This window comes from Rhinatrema bivittatum, chromosome 15 (genome assembly GCF_901001135.1).
Source record: "Rhinatrema bivittatum chromosome 15, aRhiBiv1.1, whole genome shotgun sequence".
Lineage (NCBI taxonomy): Eukaryota > Metazoa > Chordata > Amphibia > Gymnophiona > Rhinatrematidae > Rhinatrema > Rhinatrema bivittatum.
This window is the reverse complement of record NC_042629.1, coordinates 50,034,456-50,054,045: the sequence shown is the minus strand read 5'-3', so window position 1 is coordinate 50,054,045 and position 19,590 is coordinate 50,034,456. Positions and strand designations below refer to the sequence as shown.

General features: G+C 45.2%; 1 protein-coding gene across 7 annotated transcripts in view; it reads left to right on the top strand.

Moving 5' to 3' along the window:
* Nucleotides 1–19,590, top strand: part of COL8A1 (collagen type VIII alpha 1 chain) — a 66,918-nt gene that overhangs the window by 21,411 nt on the left and 25,917 nt on the right. For 2 of the 7 annotated variants that reach the window (XM_029578612.1, XM_029578614.1), the window contains exon 2: nucleotides 12,149–12,271. The exons of 3 other annotated variants lie outside the window; for them this stretch is intronic. Coding sequence is in view for 1 of the 4 variants with exons in the window: in XM_029578614.1 (XP_029434474.1) it covers nucleotides 12,149–12,271 (123 nt within the window). In the remaining 3 variants the exon portion in view is untranslated. Of the gene's footprint in view, nucleotides 1–12,148; nucleotides 12,276–19,590 lie in introns of all 7 variants that reach the window. 2 more of the 7 variants (XM_029578608.1, XM_029578607.1) reach the window with 1 other exon arrangement.

Sequence of the window (19,590 nt, the reverse complement as noted above, 5' to 3'; positions counted from 1 at the left end):
ATCAAAGGGAAATTCTTTTATTTTTGCCAGGCACGGTCACCCAGGATCTTAGTTTTATAGTGAAATACTGATTTCTAGCAGACCTGCTGCTGAGAGAGAAAACTTGTACTCAGATGAAAGCGAACATTTGTGGATTTGACTTGTGAGGATGATGATTTATAATCTAGAATAACCGCAAGAAAAAAAAAAAAAATCTTGCGCACAGCAACGTTATGTCTCAACTAACAATATCTAAGGAAACAGTAAAAAGAATAAACTAAACCCAGAGTCAATAATCCATCGCCTGCAACAAAATGTAGACGAGGCACAACACAAGATTGATGGAAGCAAAAGAAGCACCCGACGAGGCCAAAACCACCAAACATTTGGTAACCCTCTGCACCCCTTCCTTGGTATTTCAAGCAGAAAGGCCAACTATTGTCAAGGCGTGAAAAATAAACACCACTCATAGAGACGGTCATTCTTGGGCAAGATGGATCAATGTACCTGCCACTGCCTCGTGGTACCCACTCTGTTGAAGCAGAAACACCCAAAAGCACAAAAAAAAAGTGAGTTCATTTGAAGAAGAAACAGATGGGATTATTTAAGCATGCTGGTGTCAGCTTGTGGGAAAATGTCGTAAGTGGATAGAAGCGGTATGCCACTATTTAAGAGACCCGTTGGATTAGCAATTATAAGTGAGCAGATAACAAAATGAGAATTGCACTGGAATGGCGTTATTTATTTATTTATTTGAAACTTTTATATACCGGCGTTAGTGGGGACATCACATCGGTTCACATATTAACAGCAGAACAGAAAGTTACATTATAACAGGGCAATGGAACATGGAATGGGAGCACGAAAGTGAAGCATAGAAGGATAGAGAACAAGCTGCAGGGGCATTAAACAAGAAATTAAAACAATTTACAGTATTGGTGGTATTATATACATGGAGTTACGTACAGTATTAGTGGTATTATATACAACAGTTACTTAGCTATTATATACAACAGTAATGGTTAGGTGCAAGAGCTGGACTATTCAGGGTAGGCTCGCTTGAATAGCCAGGTCTTCAGTTTCTTCTTGAACTTGATAAGACAGGGTTCGAGGCGCAGGGTGAGGGGCATGGAGTTCCAGAGGGAAGGGCCGGCAATTGAGAGGGCACGGTCACGGGCGAAGGAGAGGTGGGCTGTTTTTAGGGAGGGTACATGTAGTGTGCTACTATTGCAGGATCTGGAGGGGCGGGAGGGATGGTGAGGGGTAAAGGGGATATCTAGCCAGATGGAGTTGTGTGAGTGAATGGATTTGTGTATGATGGTGAGGGCTTTATAGTGGATACGGGAGAGGATGGGAAGCCAATGGAGATTTTTGAGAATCGGGGTGATGTGTTCGTATTTACATGTGTTAGAGATTATTCTTGCTGTTGCATTTTGCAACATTTGCAGGGGTTTAATAGAGGCGTAGGGTAGGCCTAGGAGGAGGAAGTTGCAATAATCCAGTTTGGTAGAAATGGTGGCCTGGATCACTGTACGAAGGTCTTGGGGGTAAAGCAGGGGTTTAAGATTTTTTAGGACGTTAAGTTTAAAGAAGCCTTCTTTAAGTATGGAGTTGATTTATTTCTTCATGTTTAGGTGTTGATCCAGGAGAACACCAAGATCCCTTACGAAAGGTTGGGCGGTGGCGATGCTGATGTTGGGATCATTGGCAAAGGGTAGGGGGAGGGTAGCGTGAGGGGAGATAAGTAGGATCTCAGTCTTGGTGGCATTGAGAGCAAGATGGAGGTTGGTGAGGAGAGAATTGATGGCATCAAGGCAATTCTCCCAGTGCTTTAGGGCATCGGAGATGGAGCTTTGGATGGGGATGACGATCTGGACGTCATCGGCATAAAGATAGAATTTAAGGTTGAGTTCAGAGAGGAGTTGACATAGGGGTACAAGATAAATGTTAAAGAGGGTGGAAGATAGGGAGGAGCCTTGGGGGACTCCCTGTTGCAGGGGGCGAGAATTGGATATGGTTTCGCCGATTTTAACAGCGAAATTCCTGTTTGAGAGGTAGGACTTAAACCAGGCAAGGGCAAGGCCTGAAATGCCGATGCATTCTAGTCGGGAAATGAGATGATTGTGGTTGATAGTGTCAAAGGCTGCGGAGATATCAAGGAGAGCAAGGAGGTAGCTGCGGCCTTGGCCCAGGCCCCTGAGGAGGTGGTCAGAGAGGGTGAGGAGGAGAGACTCAGTATTGAAGTGCTTCCGGAAACCAAGAAAAGACGGCCTGAGCCAGCCATTGGGGAGGGGACCCGGGTCAGATTCTCCACTCGGGCCTTCCGCTGGCTAGGTCGGGAAGGGCTGGCAGCGTTCACTGACCGAGGCGAGAGGGAATCCCCGGTCATCACACGACGGCGACACCTAGTGGCCGGATTTAGAGCCCCTGACTGCAGGGTTCTGGTGGGAGCCCTGGTCATTGGCCCCGGTGCAGGACAGTCACTGCAGGGACTGGGTTAAAGCAAGGAGGCAGATGTAGAACAGAGCGGGGAAAAAAATCCCTCGGTGATTGCCAACAAGGAGCCCGAGAACGCAGCCAGGCAAAAAGAAGGAGGAGGATCATCGTGTTACGTTACAGGGCACTGTTAAGATCTCTGTACAGGACTAATAATATAACTGCACGGGAAAATGCTGTATTAAGGAAGACAAGTCACATTTCATACAGATTCATTATTTCGGATCTCCAACCGGAAAGTGGTCTGCGATCGAGACACCGGGTGTGCCCTGTGGATCACAAAATCCAGATCGACCCATGATGCTTTCCCCCCACCCAGCAGGACCTTTGTCGCCCCCCCCCCCCCCCCCATGCCCGTCCCTTGACCTTCTGGTGCAGAACGCCGCCGTGGCTTGCAAAGCACTTTGGCTATAGCTTGTATGAAAGGAGCCATAAAACATTCCTTCAGAAAAGGTCTTCAGACATGAAAGATTTGCTTCCATTACTTAATCGCATTATAGATCTGCCAGAACACAAGGCGAAGGAAAATTGGGATGCAATAGCCATGCTTGAAGTAATGGAAATATTTTGGGATTCAGCTTTCTCTTTGTAAGAGAGAGAAGATTGGGGGTGGAGGTGTTTAGGAACAATTTATAACACAGACCATGACTGAGTACAGGAACTGCCGGGTCAACAATTTCAGTTTCATGTTGGCCAACAAAACAAAACATTTGCTTTGCATATCCAAGGTAGACAGGCAAATAACTTTCAAAGTTTACAGAAACAAAGCATCTGCATTTTTCTTTGAGACAAATCAATCAATTGTAATCATAAAACAAGACACAAGGCACTAAGCATTTAGATGTCTGCTGTCTTTTTTCTTTTGTATTAATAAGGTGCTATTAATTATGAGACAGCAGTGCTGAGCTAGAAGGAGCATATTCTGGGGACGCTGCCATTTTTTTTGGCGACACTTTGATTAAAGCCAGCTTCAGGGCTATGTTCATAATTCAGGGAGGGGGCGAGGCCCAGTCGTTGAAACATAAGACTACCGTTTAGGGAAAAAGTCCTGGGATGCGAGTTCAGGTCCTACCTCTGACTTTGGTGGCCTTGTGCAAGGCCCAGCTATAGACCAGCTGTTCATCTTTACCTCTGACTTTTTAGGTCAAAGAAATGGACCAAAAAAAAAAACAAAAAAACGAACAACTTAGGTGCACCCTGTTGAAAATTTACCGCATCTCAGCAAGATCCAAACACACTTTAAGCTATAATATTACAGAACCTTGTGTGCAGCCACCTTTGGGGAGAATGGCTCAGCTGCACATAGCTGGTGCCTGGACTGCCTGAAAATACCAAAGAGAAGCTGGGTAAAATGAGACACAGGGGGGCTAGACTGACTTGTCCAGGGTCACTCAGAAGAAATGGAAAGGGGGAGATTTGAACTCTCATTCCAAGATGTCTTCCGACTTGTAATTCAGAGCTTGAGGCACTAGATCAGATCTGTAGTCTAGTTTCACTTGTGAAACTAGATGAATTAATAAATATATCATGAGGTTTTTTTCCTCTCAGTAATCCTGGGAGTAAAGCAGATATATAAAACTTATTCTGATATATGTGAGTTTTAAGCAGCTCTTACTGGACAGATCCACAATAGCTTATAAAGATGTAGAAAGTCATCAGCACAATCTTATTATAAATCATGTTTGATATCTGACTTCCCTGTGCCCTGTCCCTCCCGAGATGCGGCTGTATAAAATACTTCACAAGAGTCTGTCTTGGCAAGAAGATTACACTGTTTTCAGGACCTAAAACTTCAAAAATCCAACTAGAACTAACTTGCAATGCACTGATATGAATAATATCCTCACTGTCTGTGCTTTTAAAATAAATGCCAAGGAGTTTACAAAAGGTCTCAACTTAAATACTTCTCTCCAATGAAAATAATGTCCTGAATCAAACAGTTTTTAACAGATAGGATTCTTGCACAAGATAATTTCAGTCAGTGGGGACAACCAATGACCTTGGGATTTAAAATCCCTAAAGCTAAAAGCAAGGACGACTTATCAAACAGATAGCTTGGGGAATAACAGTTGAATAAAGGGGATAATGCAGTAGAAAGCTGGTGCTCAGCTTGCAAGGTGGGACCCAGCCCTGACCCCCCTCACTGATCAGCCAATGGGGTTGAGTTTTTGTGGATAGATGGTACCTACAAGAACTCAGTGAGGAGAAAGAGACTGGATTCCTTATCTATGAAAACCTAGACACAGGAAGAGAGAAGTACTGTGCTCTGTGGATACGAGCAGAATATTATTATTTTTTTTTTATAAATAAATAAATCTGTACACCTTTGCAGGCCAATGCCTCATTGCAAAGCCATTTCTGGAAGCAAGCAGATTTAGTGCAGAAACAGGTCTATTTTTTTTTTTTTTTTAAATATATATATATATATATTTCGACAGGCATTTCACTTGGCACATATGGCACAATGGAATTAGTTTAGATAAGAGAATGCCTTCTAAAGAAAAACACAAACAAGCCAGGGAGGTTGCCTCTTTACAAAAATCAGCACTGCTTTTAACAAGGTAAAATAGAGCTGTAAGCAGCCAGCATGTCACAAAGAAACAGGAAATACACACACAGAGCAGAGCAAAACGATTCAGTAATAGATAACTCAATAGTGCCCAGCACACTGACCCGAAACATGTTTTCACATCTTTAAATCTTATCTCCTGTAAAGCTGAAATTGCACCACCAGAAATGAAAGAGCAGTGGGGCAGTCCCAGTTTTGGGGGGCCTTCAGAATTTGGTGCCCTAGGCACTTGCCTGTGCCTAAATCCGGCTCTGGGAAAGTAGTTAAAATGTATGCCACTAAATATGGAAAATAATGAGGTCATTTCTAGAGGACTTAGTCAGTGAGATGTGTTGTGGATCCACACTATGGTGGAGGAATGGGAGTAAACATTTGTATTTTTTGATCTCATTAAACATTTGTGAGCAACAATACAAGACCTTACACTGAGTTATATGCCTATGTGGCCCAGGCCTAATTTCTGGTCCCTGTTCTGCTAGTAATTGTAGCCTTAACTTTCTTCCAACTTTCTTACGTAACCTCAATCCTTTGTTATGTTGGGAAGAGAGTTTTGTGAAACAGGATGGCATAGTTTATCTATTCCTTTACGTAAGCAGGAGGAGAAATGACTTCTAGAGGGAGTGAGCTCTGCGTAAAGACTGAATTCTGGGTGCAGGCGATTCTTGGAGATATTTTTTGGGAGTTTAGGAGTTGGAGCTTTGCAAGATCTATTACAATGTATGCTGGCCATAGAAATATTCCTATGCATTACCCTGGTGGCACCTGGGAAGAGGGCATGGACATGAACTGCATATGCGAGATCCTGTGTCCTTCCCTGGAAATCTTCTTTGAAGACCTTAGTGAAACTGTGCAAGTACTGATATTATTTTTGAAGAATGGCAAATGCTTATGGTTTATTGGAAAAAGAGATACCGATCTTGATGTACTGCTAAAGGAAAAAACAAAATGAAGAGTGGCGTTATTTTGCTGCTGCTGTGTAATCCTGCGACTCATCCTCGTGTATTTTATTGCCGATTGACTGCTGGTACCCCAGACAAATAAACATTGTGATAAATTTGAGATTCTGAATACTCGGTCCCAGAGTTGTGGGTTCAATGTTTAAGAGACTAACAATCCATGATCCAAACAAAAGATAGAAGATTTATGTATGGGGGCAACCTAATGGTCACAGAATGGAAGAGGTTGATTTTAAGTTTACCTATCCAGCAAGAGATGTTTATTTCCTTAAGCCTCTGAGGCAGATCCAATCCACCATCTTACCCAACCATTGTTTGAATTCATAGCGTTAGTGCCAGGACCACAAAAACCTAGCTTAGGACTCTTATTTTGTGTGACCCTAGTTGGGATTACCCTTAATAAATTGAAGAAGATATATGCTAACAGAGATGATAAATGTGGGAGGGAATGTAAAAGCCAGGGTACCTTATTCTACGTTTTGTTGGATTGCTCTGCTTTTAAGGCCTTTTGGAAGGAGATCCATCATGAGATACAAGTTATGATAAACTTTTGTTTCCCCACTTGAGGCTTCTACCGCATAAAATCGGGGGATTTTAAAAAGGGACATGTGCCGACGCCATTCCCAGTTTTACCAGTTTGTCCCCAGTTTGCCAAATTAAGAGAGAGGTCCTCCATCCCACCCAAGTTTAATAGCCTTTACTCCCTCCAGTTAGCCTTAAAACCCCGCAGAGCTGCCCATCCATAGCAGAAGTAAAGTTACGCGACAGGGCACCTCGGAGCATTAAGCATTTAAGTGCACATCTCAGGTTCATGCCCCGCTCAGACCACACCCTTGCCCCTATTTGAAAACATTCGAGACGTGCGCGCTGTGGGAGATACGAGCGTATCTCGGCGGCTTTTAGAATCCGCTTGGTACGCCCAAGCCCGCACATCCCCCAATTAATGCGTGCGCCGGGCTTTTAAAATTCACCTCATGTTGGGCAGAGTGTTTTGTTAAGAAAGCCATTTCTGTGGGTGAGACAGTGTTTTACATCCACCTGATCTGTAGAGGGCATCCCGGGGCTGAGACCCATCTTGTTTTCCGCGTAGGGGGTTACTACTAAGTCTCCCCCAGTTGTTATCCCGTGACCCCCGCTGCCTCCTCAGACTGCTGGCCCTGCCGTGTCTCAGATTGTGAACACGTCACGGGCACCTCAACTCCTTCAACGACCTGGAAGTCCTTGGATAACCGGACCGCCCAGGCCGGCGAGCTGCACTGAACTGACCTTGACCTACAGTCCTGTCCAGAATGTCCAAGCTAAACAACAATTGTGTAGCAAACGGGTGTAACCAGACAAAAGTCTTAAACCAGACAGAGGGTTCTTTTATTATAGCGGTCGATCAGCTGGCGTAGTGAACTGCAGGTGAAAGCCCCTAAAAGCAGACGGGTGACTAAATCCTCTCTCTCTCCGACTGCATGGATCTCTTTAGTCAAAGATTTGAGATAATGGCAGACAACACTAGAAGTCCAAAACTGGTCTGACTTATTTATAGGAAGAAGTTATTTACAAGCAGCTCCACAGGCACGTTTCAGTGTACACAGTCCTCACATAGCTGTACTGAGCACTGGGACACGGGGTTCACAAATTCCACTGAAAGATCCCTGGGAATGCTCTTTATACTTCACAAGGTTATCCTCTCGTGGAAAGGTGCCAGGAGTTTAAGGTGTTGTCTATTCTTGGGATTTAGGGATCCCCTTCCCTCTCATGACGTGTGTGTGTGTGTGTGTGTGTGTGTGTGTTAGAAGAATCCTCTCATTGCTCACCAGACTCAGCATCTCTTCCTCCCAGGAGCTCACAGCTTCGCCCAGGACCTAGGCATTCACCCGGCAGCCATTGCTCTCTGTATCTGAGCTTCTCTCGGCACAGCTGCTCACATGCTGCTTCACACTCTGTACAAGTTCTACTCCAGTCTGGCACGACATTCCCTGGGGCACTGCCACTAGGGCTTTAAATACAGGGAGTCACCTTTCTGGGACATGTGACATAGGCGCAACACAAGAAAAATTATTTTTTTTCCTTCAATTTAATATAGTTTAAAGTTGAAAAATGTAGTAGGAAAGCATGTTCCAATTTTCTAATCAGCATAGAACATCAGTCCTCATTGGTTCACGGCATTTCATAACCATGATTTGTATAAAATTACTCAGTAATGTCTGTTTTCAATTCATTTGTTTCTAAGATCGATTTCCTGCTTTATAAATGAGCAAAGATGAGTTTATTGGTACAGATTTATAGCTTGCTTTTTGCGAAGTGTGGGCAGATACCACCCTGCCTTCTGTAAAAGCCCAACATCTGTCCAGCTGCTGGGAAACTAGCAAGCTGTACACCGGAGGTCATGTGCAGTCTGGACGCCTACGGCCCTGTCCAGCTGTCAGGCCGGCTTCTTTTGCGAGCGTACCTTGGGAATTGCACTGGAAAAAGTTACTTCAGTGCAAATATTCTCCAAGCTACGGTCAGGACATAAACACAAAAAGGCCTTCCACTTCCAAAACAAACAAGGGTTTCTTAACAAACGACCGTCAGCGATGGAATTCGTGGAGCTGCAGATCTCATTGTGCTTTTTCCAAAGTCTTTGATGATTATAACAGAGTAGAAAATAGGACATTGTTTTTGCGTCGACATGACATGGTTTCCACTGGTAACGAGAGAACATTTTACAGTACCGTAGTTTTAACTCGTCGGCTGTATGTTAGCCACCACCCTGTAACCGGCAAAAGCAGAAAGGACCCTCGCTCCGAGGCCCTCTCCTGCGACGGTAGCTCTTGGGTCTCGAGAGGTATCGAACCCTTCACGAAAATCTGTATCAAAATTTCGATGGGGTGGGACATGCTCCAGTCCTCTCAAACCTCTGAGTTTTTACTGAAATAAGAAAGGCAGGAACATTGTCAACACATACTGGTTAGCAACTGCAGAACTGGTCCACAAATCGTTTGTCAGTAATTAAGGACCTTGTTAATAAAGATGTTAACAGAATTATTTTCTGTTGATGCACGACTGCGGGATTTTTTTTTCCCCTTCCTTTGGGACCAGTGATTTTTCTCCTGTTCCTTTGGACTTCCAGCTTGAATCAGAACCTGCCGCTGTTGAGCGACGGCACCGTGAGTGTTCATTGCCCCCTCGTTTTAAAAGGCAGGGACGGCCCTTGGCCAGGAGCCACATGTGGACTCTCTGGGACCTGTGCATACTCATTCCAGCCACTAGGTGTCACCGTGGTGCAACGCCAAGATTCTTAAACCCCTCCCCCCCACCACCTCTTGCTGGGTACTGTGAATGCCACCTCTACAGCATCCCTAGCCCGGGCAGCAGAAGCCAGGCCTGGGAAATGAATCTGGATCTTCTGCTCAGCTAGTGGTCTGGCTCCAGTTGTGTTTTGGTTTTTTTTTTAAGCCAGTTTAGTAGCTTGTCACCGTCGTACATCTCACATCTTATCTGAATAAGAGAGAGGAGCTTGTTTTACTTATACAAACCATATGCACAGCATTAAAGCACTGGCATCAGGCCAACATTTTTCAGGCAGTTCTAGCAATATAAAAGAAAAATTCCTACTGTTCTTTTATAACTTGCTTTTAAAATCATAAATCATGCCTCCCCTGCCATCTACTTGAGGCTCTTATTGTTCTAGGAATGTCTGATATCACTATTGGCATTGAGGATGACCCCTGCCCTAGCAAACAGTACTGTGTTGGCATGTTCTCCATGCCCTAAGAATAGTCATTACAAATCAGAATGATTGGTCAGCCTATTAGCCCAGTGGTTAATACTGTGAATAACCAGAGATGGGAGGCTAGGGTTTAGCTACTACCTTGGGTCATGCTTTTAGGGTTGGCCTAGGTTTGGAAACCACAACATACAAAGATAAGCAGGAGCCTCTAAAAGAGGAGTGGAACTTAAGAAGACCATTAACCTGGAAGTATACGTTGTGAAACTTCCCAGACCTCAGTGCCTCTACTCCCCAAATCTAGTACCCCTACACAAGCCATAAAATTCAACATTTCCTGGCTAGGATTCTGGCTAGGGGATTGTTTGGCCTAAATGGTTTAAGATGCATTCAGAAAGTAGGCCTCACTGGAGAACATCAGTTGCACCAGGCAATGCATGCGATTTCTCACAACATGCTTCCAGATGTGCAGAGGAAAAAGCTATAAATTAACAGAGGCATGGGAGGGAGAGGGGAGGACAGATAGAGAGAGAATCCCATACCTTCAACTACCTTCCTAATAATTGTAAGAAAATAATTTATACTACATTAGTGTAATTATTGTCTTTGCTACATTAACCTTTGCTGTGGTGCTTTCTGGAGCATAATCCAGCATCAGTAATAAAACATTGCTTTATCCTGGAATCTGCAGTTGTGCTGACTCAGGGTGTGAATGTGCTGTAAAATGCTTTGTGTAGCAGGTCCTGTCAGGAGGGGAGCCTGCAGGATACTGGCTTCATTTGCGTTTTGGGGCAGTGGATCCCGCAGCAGTGGATGTGTGTTTTAACCACACCCACAGAGTGAACTTGCAACAAATTCCCTACAGAGACACCAGTATGAAGGTTATGTGGGACTGAAGGCAAAAGAGTAGAGGAGCTTTCGTTTGCTTTTTTAAAACAAATTTTTTTTACACTTAGAAGATAAAAATGTTGCCCATTACTCTTGTTATTTTAAAATATTTATAATCTGCCGATATGAAAAGCTTGTTCTCAGTGGAGTACAATCTAATAAAAACACATACATCAACACAATAAAACAAAATCATCAAGACATGTTGCGTTAGTCAGTAATCAATTAAGAGACGGGACAGATGCAAGATGAAAAGACCAGTGCCAACAAAAAAGCCTTCCCTTGCCTACAAAATGTTAAATAAGAGGCCAGAAGTTGAAGTTCAGATGACAGCTTATTCCATAGCATGGGGGCAGCTAGAGAGAAGATTCATGAACATGTGTCCGAAAGGCAAACAGCCTTAGTGGTAGGGACAGCTAGGAGCCTCATCCCTTGAGAGCAGAAGAATCTTGTAGGGTATTTAGAGATATCATAGAGCACAAATACTCTCTTACCACCCCCATCATATTCATGGATTACTTCAATCACTTTGGCATTAAAACATTTTGCAATATACAGGAACACACACTTCTTTCTAGGACTGAGACTGCGACGTGCTTTTCCGGTTGTGTTTGTCGTAAATCCCTTGGCATTTTGTTTGAAGAAAAACGGACAGAATGATTAAAATCAAGACTCCGCTTTACGTAGAATCTGCTCTCGTTTGCTAAACTTTGATGTCCTCTGCATATTATGAGGCCCAGAGGCCTTCTGAAAGGTCAATCTTACCTTTAACCCAGTGTTTCCCAGGCTTTTCAAGCCCAAGTCCTGCAGAGGACTCATATGGCCAAAAGAAGAGCCTAGGGTAGTACTGAAAGACCCATCAGTCTCTCTTCCAAATTAAAAAAAAAAAAAAAGGGGGAGAGAGAGGGCAGAGATGCATGAACCCATCACGATGGCCGAGCTCCCTCTATATACACAGTGCAGGATAAGGGAGAAGGGGTAGCCAGCTCAGTTGGTTACCTTGGCTGCTGCAGGTGGCTGCCACAGCTCCTCCCATCCAGTGCTCGGTGCATGCCCTCCCCATCTCACTCAGCGTGGGGATAAGAGAGGCTGGAAGATGAGGAAGTGCAACGTGTGAGCTGCAGAAAGCGGGATCCAGCTATCCATGCCCTGCACGCTGCCCATTAATTACTGCACTCCAGGGCTCGTGATTTCAACATGGCTCTCAGAAAGGAGCTCCCGTGTGTTCAAGAGCCAGCGCTTCAGGTGCTGAGCGCAGAGCCCAGGTGGTGCTGACGTCTCGGTGGCACATCTTATCAGGTCTGAAGGCACCGCAGTTGGTAAACCCTGGCTTAGTTGTTTCCAAGCTTGATTTCACCGTTGTAACTGTAAGCCAATTATTTCCTTTTTTGTCCATCTGTCTTGGCTAGATTGTAAAGCTCCCAGGGAGCAGGGTTTGTCCATTATTTCTCTCTGTACAGTGCTGCGTACATCTGCTGTACTCCAGTCAAATCATGGTGATAATTATGATGAAGATGATAATGAGAGGTATTTCTAATCTGATTTCCACTCATCTTCTAGGGAGTAGTTTGGAACCAGCAAAATAAACTGAACGTCAGACCTGAGCCTTCTGTGAAATCAGGACCTTCTGGAGGTGAAAGATTGGGCCCTAGAGATCCAGCAGGCTCCTCTCCTCCCAAGCCTGTATGTAAGTGTATGGCATGGCCCGAGGGTTTAATGACACAGCGTGGACTAAGCAGGGCATTGGCCTCTCGTCCTTTCAGAATCGGGAGCTCCTTCACTTGAGATGTTCTTGGGCTGGAGCCAACGTATTATCTAAGCGTTGTGGGAGGACAGAAGGGATGGACGCTGTCCGGGGCAGTCTTTAGGCAGGTGCTAAAGCTGCTACTTCAGCAGTCGTAGTGCACAGATCTAAATACGGCGCAAGATCGCGGACTGGTGGCAGGAGGAGGGAGGCTGGTTTAGCAGGAGGTCCCACTTCCTTCCTGCCTCAGCTCTTTCCCAAATGTGTGTGGGGGGTGGGGAGCAGAAGCTCCTGGGGGCCACGCATGGGCCTGAATCCTAGGACAGTATGGGGGGGGGGGGGGGGGGGAGATAGGCTGGCAGTAGGCCCAGGGCCTAGGCAGAGACCTGCATGTCAGTACCTCAGCAGGCCTCGCTCCAGCCCTAAGTCGGCCCTGTCTTTTCCACTTTGGCAAAGAAATGAATCTGATTGCGGCCCTGAGTAATTATGGGCTGGAAGTCACAGGGCGGATGATTATACCAAAGCAAAGTGTCTTGGTTTAAAATCAGCAGATGGTATTTCAAAACTTTAACGGAAAGATTACAAGTACAAAACCAGTGAGTTTCTAACAAACAAATGCTGGTAAATTATGAGAATCGTCTAAAGCGCGCCACGACTCACAGGTGGGATTTCTGGAAGAAAAAAAGTGACTACATTGATTTTCTAGATCGGGAGTAAGCAACTCCGGTCCCGGAGTGCCACAAACAGGTCTGGTTTTCAGGATATCCACAATGAAGACGTACCTGGTATATTTATATGCGCTGCCTTCACTGTATGCAAATTTATCTCATGCATATTCATTATGGATTTCCTGAAAAACCAGACCTGTTTATGGCACTCCAGGACCAGAGTTGTTTTGCTTTGTTTTACATCCTGAGATTTTTTTTCCTGCATGGATTTGTTCAAAAAGAAAAAAAAAAAAAAAAAAAAAGGACTGCGATGAATTATGCTAATTCTTTAGATTTTCTAAGTGGTCCCAGATCTCCAAAGAAAAGAGAAAAGCAAGGTTAGGCCCTGGCTCATGTTATAATATATGTGTGGGCCTAGAGCAGGAATTTTATAGGTAACTTCAATTCCTTTTCATTGGCTTCACACAGTGAACCGTTGAAGCCTCACTGCACTGCCTATAGTACCTGTGAATCACAGAAGTCATAGGAAAAGATAGGACAGGCTCACCTTGTCCAGACTCCAGGCAGGATCCCTGTCCCTCAACCAACCCAGAAAACCGTTTGACAAGTTTCCGACGAGAGAGATTCCACCACCTCCCTGGGTAACTCCTTCCTGTGCTCAACTACCCTGTCCATTAGATTTAACTTGCCGCCATCTTTGCTGAGGATGGTACGCAGCCTGAACGATGCAGGTCAGGCTCCCTTATTCGAGCACAGGTCCAATTTGAACTGAGCACAAAAGGACAGTTTGCCTCCCAGTAGCGATTTATATACCCCGCAGGCAGGATTATCACTCACATCCTGACGTCACGTTGGGGGAGCAGAAGTCGATTTTAAAATATTACATTTAGAATAAAACGCTCCCGCATCACAGCTGACAGATGCCCGTGTCCACACGTGCGATGCTATAACGGACGTCCTAAGCAATAAAACGGGTAGCGCTATGGACACCATGTTCTGAACAAACGCGTGCTTTTTTTTTTTGGTGCCCTTTTCATTTCTATTTCATTTGAATACTGCATCCAGGGCAGACTGGATGTGCGCGCGTTCAAAAATCGTCCATGATGGGCGCACGTTGTTTTTTTACGCGCATTTTATTGCATTGGCCCCAATGAGTTTCTGGAGAGCAGCTTGGTCAGAGCTCAGTTGTGTTTGCCACCCCTCTCCTGGAAAACGCATCTGTCAGGATGACTTATGCAAGCGATAGATTTGCAAACAATGGAGGCAGTGCATGCAAATCTCTCTCATGCATATTCATTGTGGGCTACCCTGAAAACCTGACTGGCCAGGTGCACCTCCAGGAGAGGGGTGGGAGGCAGCACCCTACCAGAACCTATAAGTGCGCTGGCAGGAAATCCCCCCCTCTGAGGCAAGGAGCGTCTCTTAACTCAGCCCATCAACAGCTTGACTATACAGACTGCAGGGCATAGAAGATCCCCTTTCTGCTGCGGTTCCGTGCAGTCATTTCGTTCACCTGGCAGCTTCGTCTCAAAAATCAGAAGAGCCTGTGTTACCAGTATGGCTGCACTGCCTCTGCTTGAATAGAGGTCCCTCTGTCAATCTGGCAAACATTCAGGTCTTCCTCCCACTCTCTTCTCACACTTATACCCTGCCTCATAAAGGGGCATTGTGTTTGAGGGGTGGGAGTGGGGGGTTGACACAAAATAAGCAATGCCCATGTTCAACGAGGGAGGGGGGAAAGTAACGAGCTGTGATCTGCAGGAAAGAAGCTACAAGTTTATTTTTCACTGAGTGCTCAAACTTCACACTTAGCGGTGAAGGCCAGGGGTAACCACAAATTCCCGAGGCCTCCAAGCACTCAAAGCACGACAGTAGTCCCAGCATCCCATTTCCAGGGGCGCTTTGACAAGGCTTTCCTATGACAGGGCTCAGCTCAGTCTGACCTGGTGAACTGCTCCCCTACCTCTCATCACCGGGTCTGGGACATCTCTTCCTGCCTAGACTGGTACTGCCCGGAGAGGGAAAGGAACGCACCCTTAGCAGGAAGGGACGCATTTTTACTGCTTCGCTGCATCAGGGAGGTCATTCTCGAAGGCAGAGCACCACGGCAAAGAAAAAGCATTCTGCCAGAGGGGGCAGTCAGGGGGTGCCAACCTGTCCCCTGCGGGATGGCCAAAGAGAACTATACCGGTCAGTCAGTTACATTTCGGGTAGGCTGAGTGCCGGAGAGATAAAACGAAATGTCCAAGGTTATCAGGCTTAATGGTGGAGCCAGGCCTAGAGTTCAAAGGCCAATCTGTACTAAGCATTCGGCCCCACCCCCCCTGCACATACAGGTAATGGGGAGAAACTTCCCACTGCTCTGCCTTCAAGAGTGACTGTTAGCAGTGATAGACACTGAGCGAAGCCAGGACGAAAGGAGTGGGGCTTGTTTTTAATAGCAGGGCATAACTTGCTTTCCGAGAAGGGAAGATGTAGACAAGAGGCAGAAATGACACCATCAACAGAGTGACCAGCTTGTTACCCCTCCCTCCCCCAGGACGGGCTGATCTCCAGTCCCGGGTCTTACCCTACTGCACGCAGGGACTAGAGGTTCTGGCAGCCATAAGTGAACGCTGCGAGTCCATGGAGGGGATGGTCCCGGAAAACAACACGGAAGCCGATCCAATGTAGCAGCAATGCAACCAAAACAAGATTAGAGCGGCGTCAGGAAATACTTGAATTAAAGGTAAAAACCAGTGCCCGACTCGGGCCGAGTTTTGCCCATACAATGTGAGCTGCTTCAGGGGGCTATGTATGTATATCTAAGAGCAACGTGAGGAAGATGATGCAGCTGCAGACATCAGCTTAGGCACAACAGCTCAGCGCAGTCTGGAAACCGATTAACATCTCAGCTAAACAGGAAGACTACTGTATTTGTCCACCACAGGAATCTTGTTTAAAAATTTACAGTACAAAACAGCACAAATGCACAAGTTGGCATCTCAGCATACCAGAAGCGTATTAGCTGAGATGTTAATCGGTTTACAGACTGTGCGCCCAGCTATTGTGCCTAAGCTAATGTCTGCAGCTGCACTACTAGTTAATGTGAAGACCATGCAAATAATGTTAATTCCATCTTCTTCCTCACGTTGCTCTTAGATATACATACATAGCCCCCTGAAGCAGCCCACATTGTATGGGCGAAACTCGGCCAGAGTCGAGCACTGGTCTTTACCTTTAATTAAAGTATTTCCTACAATGCTCTAATTTTGTATTGGTTGCGAGTTCATGGAGGCCTCAGGATAAGCACAGATATGGATCTACATGATCCAAATTAAAAAACAAAACAAAACACATACTGAGCCTGCTGGTCACACCCTGGCCACTGGCAATATTCATGAGTCCCTTTTCCACGCCACAGCCAGACTCTCCCAGCACAGCGGCACCTTTTCTACTCAAATCAAGACCACTATGTGTAACTTTCATCTGCCAAATGCATCATGAAGCCAGTCCTCTCTAGAAAGAGGATAATTTTGTTGCCTGTATGGTCAGTGTAACTCAGGGGTGCAGAGCGTGATCCCCACTTTGTCCATGCCTGTGAAATGGCTCATTAGCGGCATCTAGTGGTCAACTCAGCAAATTCCAAATAACAGCATCTTGAGTTGATGCATCAAGTCAGCTCCTGTATAAAAATTAAACCTTTCCCATTGGAAAGGAAGCTGCAAAACTAGAGGTCACGATATGAAACTCCCAAGGGAAAGACTGAAAAACAATGCCAGAAAACATTTCTTCATGGAAAGGGTGGCAGATGCCTGGAACGCCCTCCCGGAAGAGGTGGATGAAGACAAGAACGGTAATGGAACTCAAGAGGGCGTGGGATAAACACTGAGGATGGAAATGAAGAAATGGGGAACTTTTCTATACCGCCTACACTTTACATCGCTGCTTGCAGGTAGCCTTCATGGAGCGGCAGCTGCTACTACCCTAAAAAGAAATTAAGTAAAAAAAAAAAAAAACTTGCTGGGCAGACTGGATGGACCTTTTTGGTCTTTATGTGCTGTCATGCACTATGTTCTCTCTCTCTAGTCGAAAAGAAAATCACACCTTAAATTCAAACCTAGCATACCTGCAGTGTTCCAGTTTTGTTCCGGGCTAATGAATACGACTGGACCAGAACGTAGTTCTCTTAAAAGGAGCTGCAAGTGTCACCGCTCTCACAACATCAAACACAAGTTATAGCAAACCCAAGAAAAGGCCAGACTGAGCTCCAAGGGCCGGCCCAGGAGTTCATTTTTACTTTTAAGGGGGGGGGGAAAAAATTTTCCTCTGAGGCTCAGAGCGGATTCCGAATTCCGTCTCGAGGGCGCGTTACGAGGGGCCTGGAGCGTGCGAAAACCCTCAGATAGGCTGCCCCGGTCGAGATCCATCGCAGCAAAACCGCAGCGGCGCACTGTGCCCCTCCCTGGCACAAAATCAGCGCCCAAAACTCCACTGCAAGTGCCAGAGCCAACCACCACGTGGCCTGACACCCCCCCACCCCCCCAGATAAAAATGGAAATAAAAAGCACAAAAACGTGCGCTAGTCCGAGCCAAATTCTTCAGCAGCGTGAATGACAGAATTATTAAAGTAACCCAAACATGAAAAGCAGCTGACCTGGCCCCCACCCGTAGGTGCTTCTCTTTGTCTCCGGCTAAGAAAGCACAACAGCATCAAAATACCAGACTCAACAACTCTCAGCTGCAAAGTTTATGGGGAACCCATTATTTGCTCATCAAAACGAGCCAAAGGTCTTCCAAACAGAAGGGAGAGGAAGGATTGGCAGATGGTGGGCAGTCCTTGCCTCTCAGTGGCCCGGAATAAACGAGCTTTGGCAATTGTGTTTCAAGGACTTTCTGCTGAGAGAAATATCCTTTGAAGTCCCAGTCAACGTCAATCGACTATTCCCAACATTTTATACAAGCAAATATCTTCTGGAAATGGGAGCCGTGTGCCAGCGGCTCACCAAGGAAACCTGTTACACGTGTGCTTTCATTCATTATTCCACGTGGGGGGTATTTTCCTAGAGCAGGATACTGGCAAAGATCAGCCCTGATGTTTTTAATTAACTTTTTTTTTTTTTTTTTTTTTATAGTGTTACTCAGAGTAAAGCTCCAGGAAAAGCCCATTAACCATTAAGGTGGAGTTTCATTTCATTTATTAAAATGTATTAATCGCCTAACACAACAGACCTAGGCGATGTACAGTAAAAACATACATAATAAAAATAACGTACATGTAATCAATCATACACAACATACAAAAACCTTTAGTTTCACAGAAACTATAGTAACCAGTACCTTACCTAAGGTAAACTAAATAATCATTAATACTATGTCCTTTATAGTATATCTCACACATAGAATCAAGGATTAATCCCAACTTAAATCACACTAAAATACATTAAAGGCACGATGGAGCAAATACTCTTTCAAGAGATGTTTAAATTTTTTTACATTGTACTGAAGTTCAAAAGGAATAAGATTCCACCGAGCCGGTGCAGCAATAGAAAATGAGGTCTCTCTAGTAAAGAACAAATGCCGCACTGACGGAATTTCCAAAAGATTCAACTGAGAGGATCTTAAACTTCTCACAGGTTTGTAAATATGCAACAATGCGTTTAACCAATATGAAGAATCTGAATCTAAAACCTTGAAAACAATCATGACAATTTTGAAAACAATACGCCCTGTAACTGGTAACCAATTCAATTTGCACAGGATGGGAGAAATATGCTCAGAGCGTTTTGTGTGAAAGCAAGCCGTGCGGCCGAATTAAACAGTAATTGAATCGGGTGTAGTGTCGCCTTGGGAAGTCCAATATAAAGACTATTACAGTAATCTACATGAGGGAAAATAATCACTCGTACAATTGTGAGAAGATCATGATCAAATAGTAAATGTCGTAGACCTGCAATAAGCCGAAGTTTAAAGAAACCAGTTTTAATGAGAGATCTAATATGTGATTTGAAAGAAAATGTCGCATCAAGTAACACACCCAAACTCATAATAGGTTTATCAAGAGAAAATGGAATATTATCAATACAGATCGAATCATAAAGAGATGTAGAATGCGGCCGATGCGGCATATAATTTATCTACCCCTTGGGATCCTGCCAGCTACTTGTGGCCGGGCTTGGCCACTGTTGGAAGCAGGATGCTGGGTTTGGTGGACCCTTGGTCTGATCCAGTATGGCAAGCCTTATGTTCTTATTTTAAAGTGTGTGGCTTCTCCCCAGCTTACCCAAGGAAAGGATCTTCTGACTGGGCCACAACAGAACCCTTCCCTTTGAAGCCGGTGCCACAGCGAGTCCCCTCTGCTCCAGTAGTACCATAAGATCTAGCATAGATCGTAGAGTGGGTGTTGGGAGGTTCGCTTTGCTCACTCAGACACTCTTACAGGCAGCACTACGTACTCCTCCCAGGAGATCAGGACTTCACCAGGAGATCGGCTTCCATGCCACTACCGTCTCTTCTGGAAATCTCTCTGTTTCAGCTCCATATAGACAAGCGAGCCTTTCGTGCAGCTTCACACACTTCCAGTCTCATTGGATGCACGCCTTCCAACATCT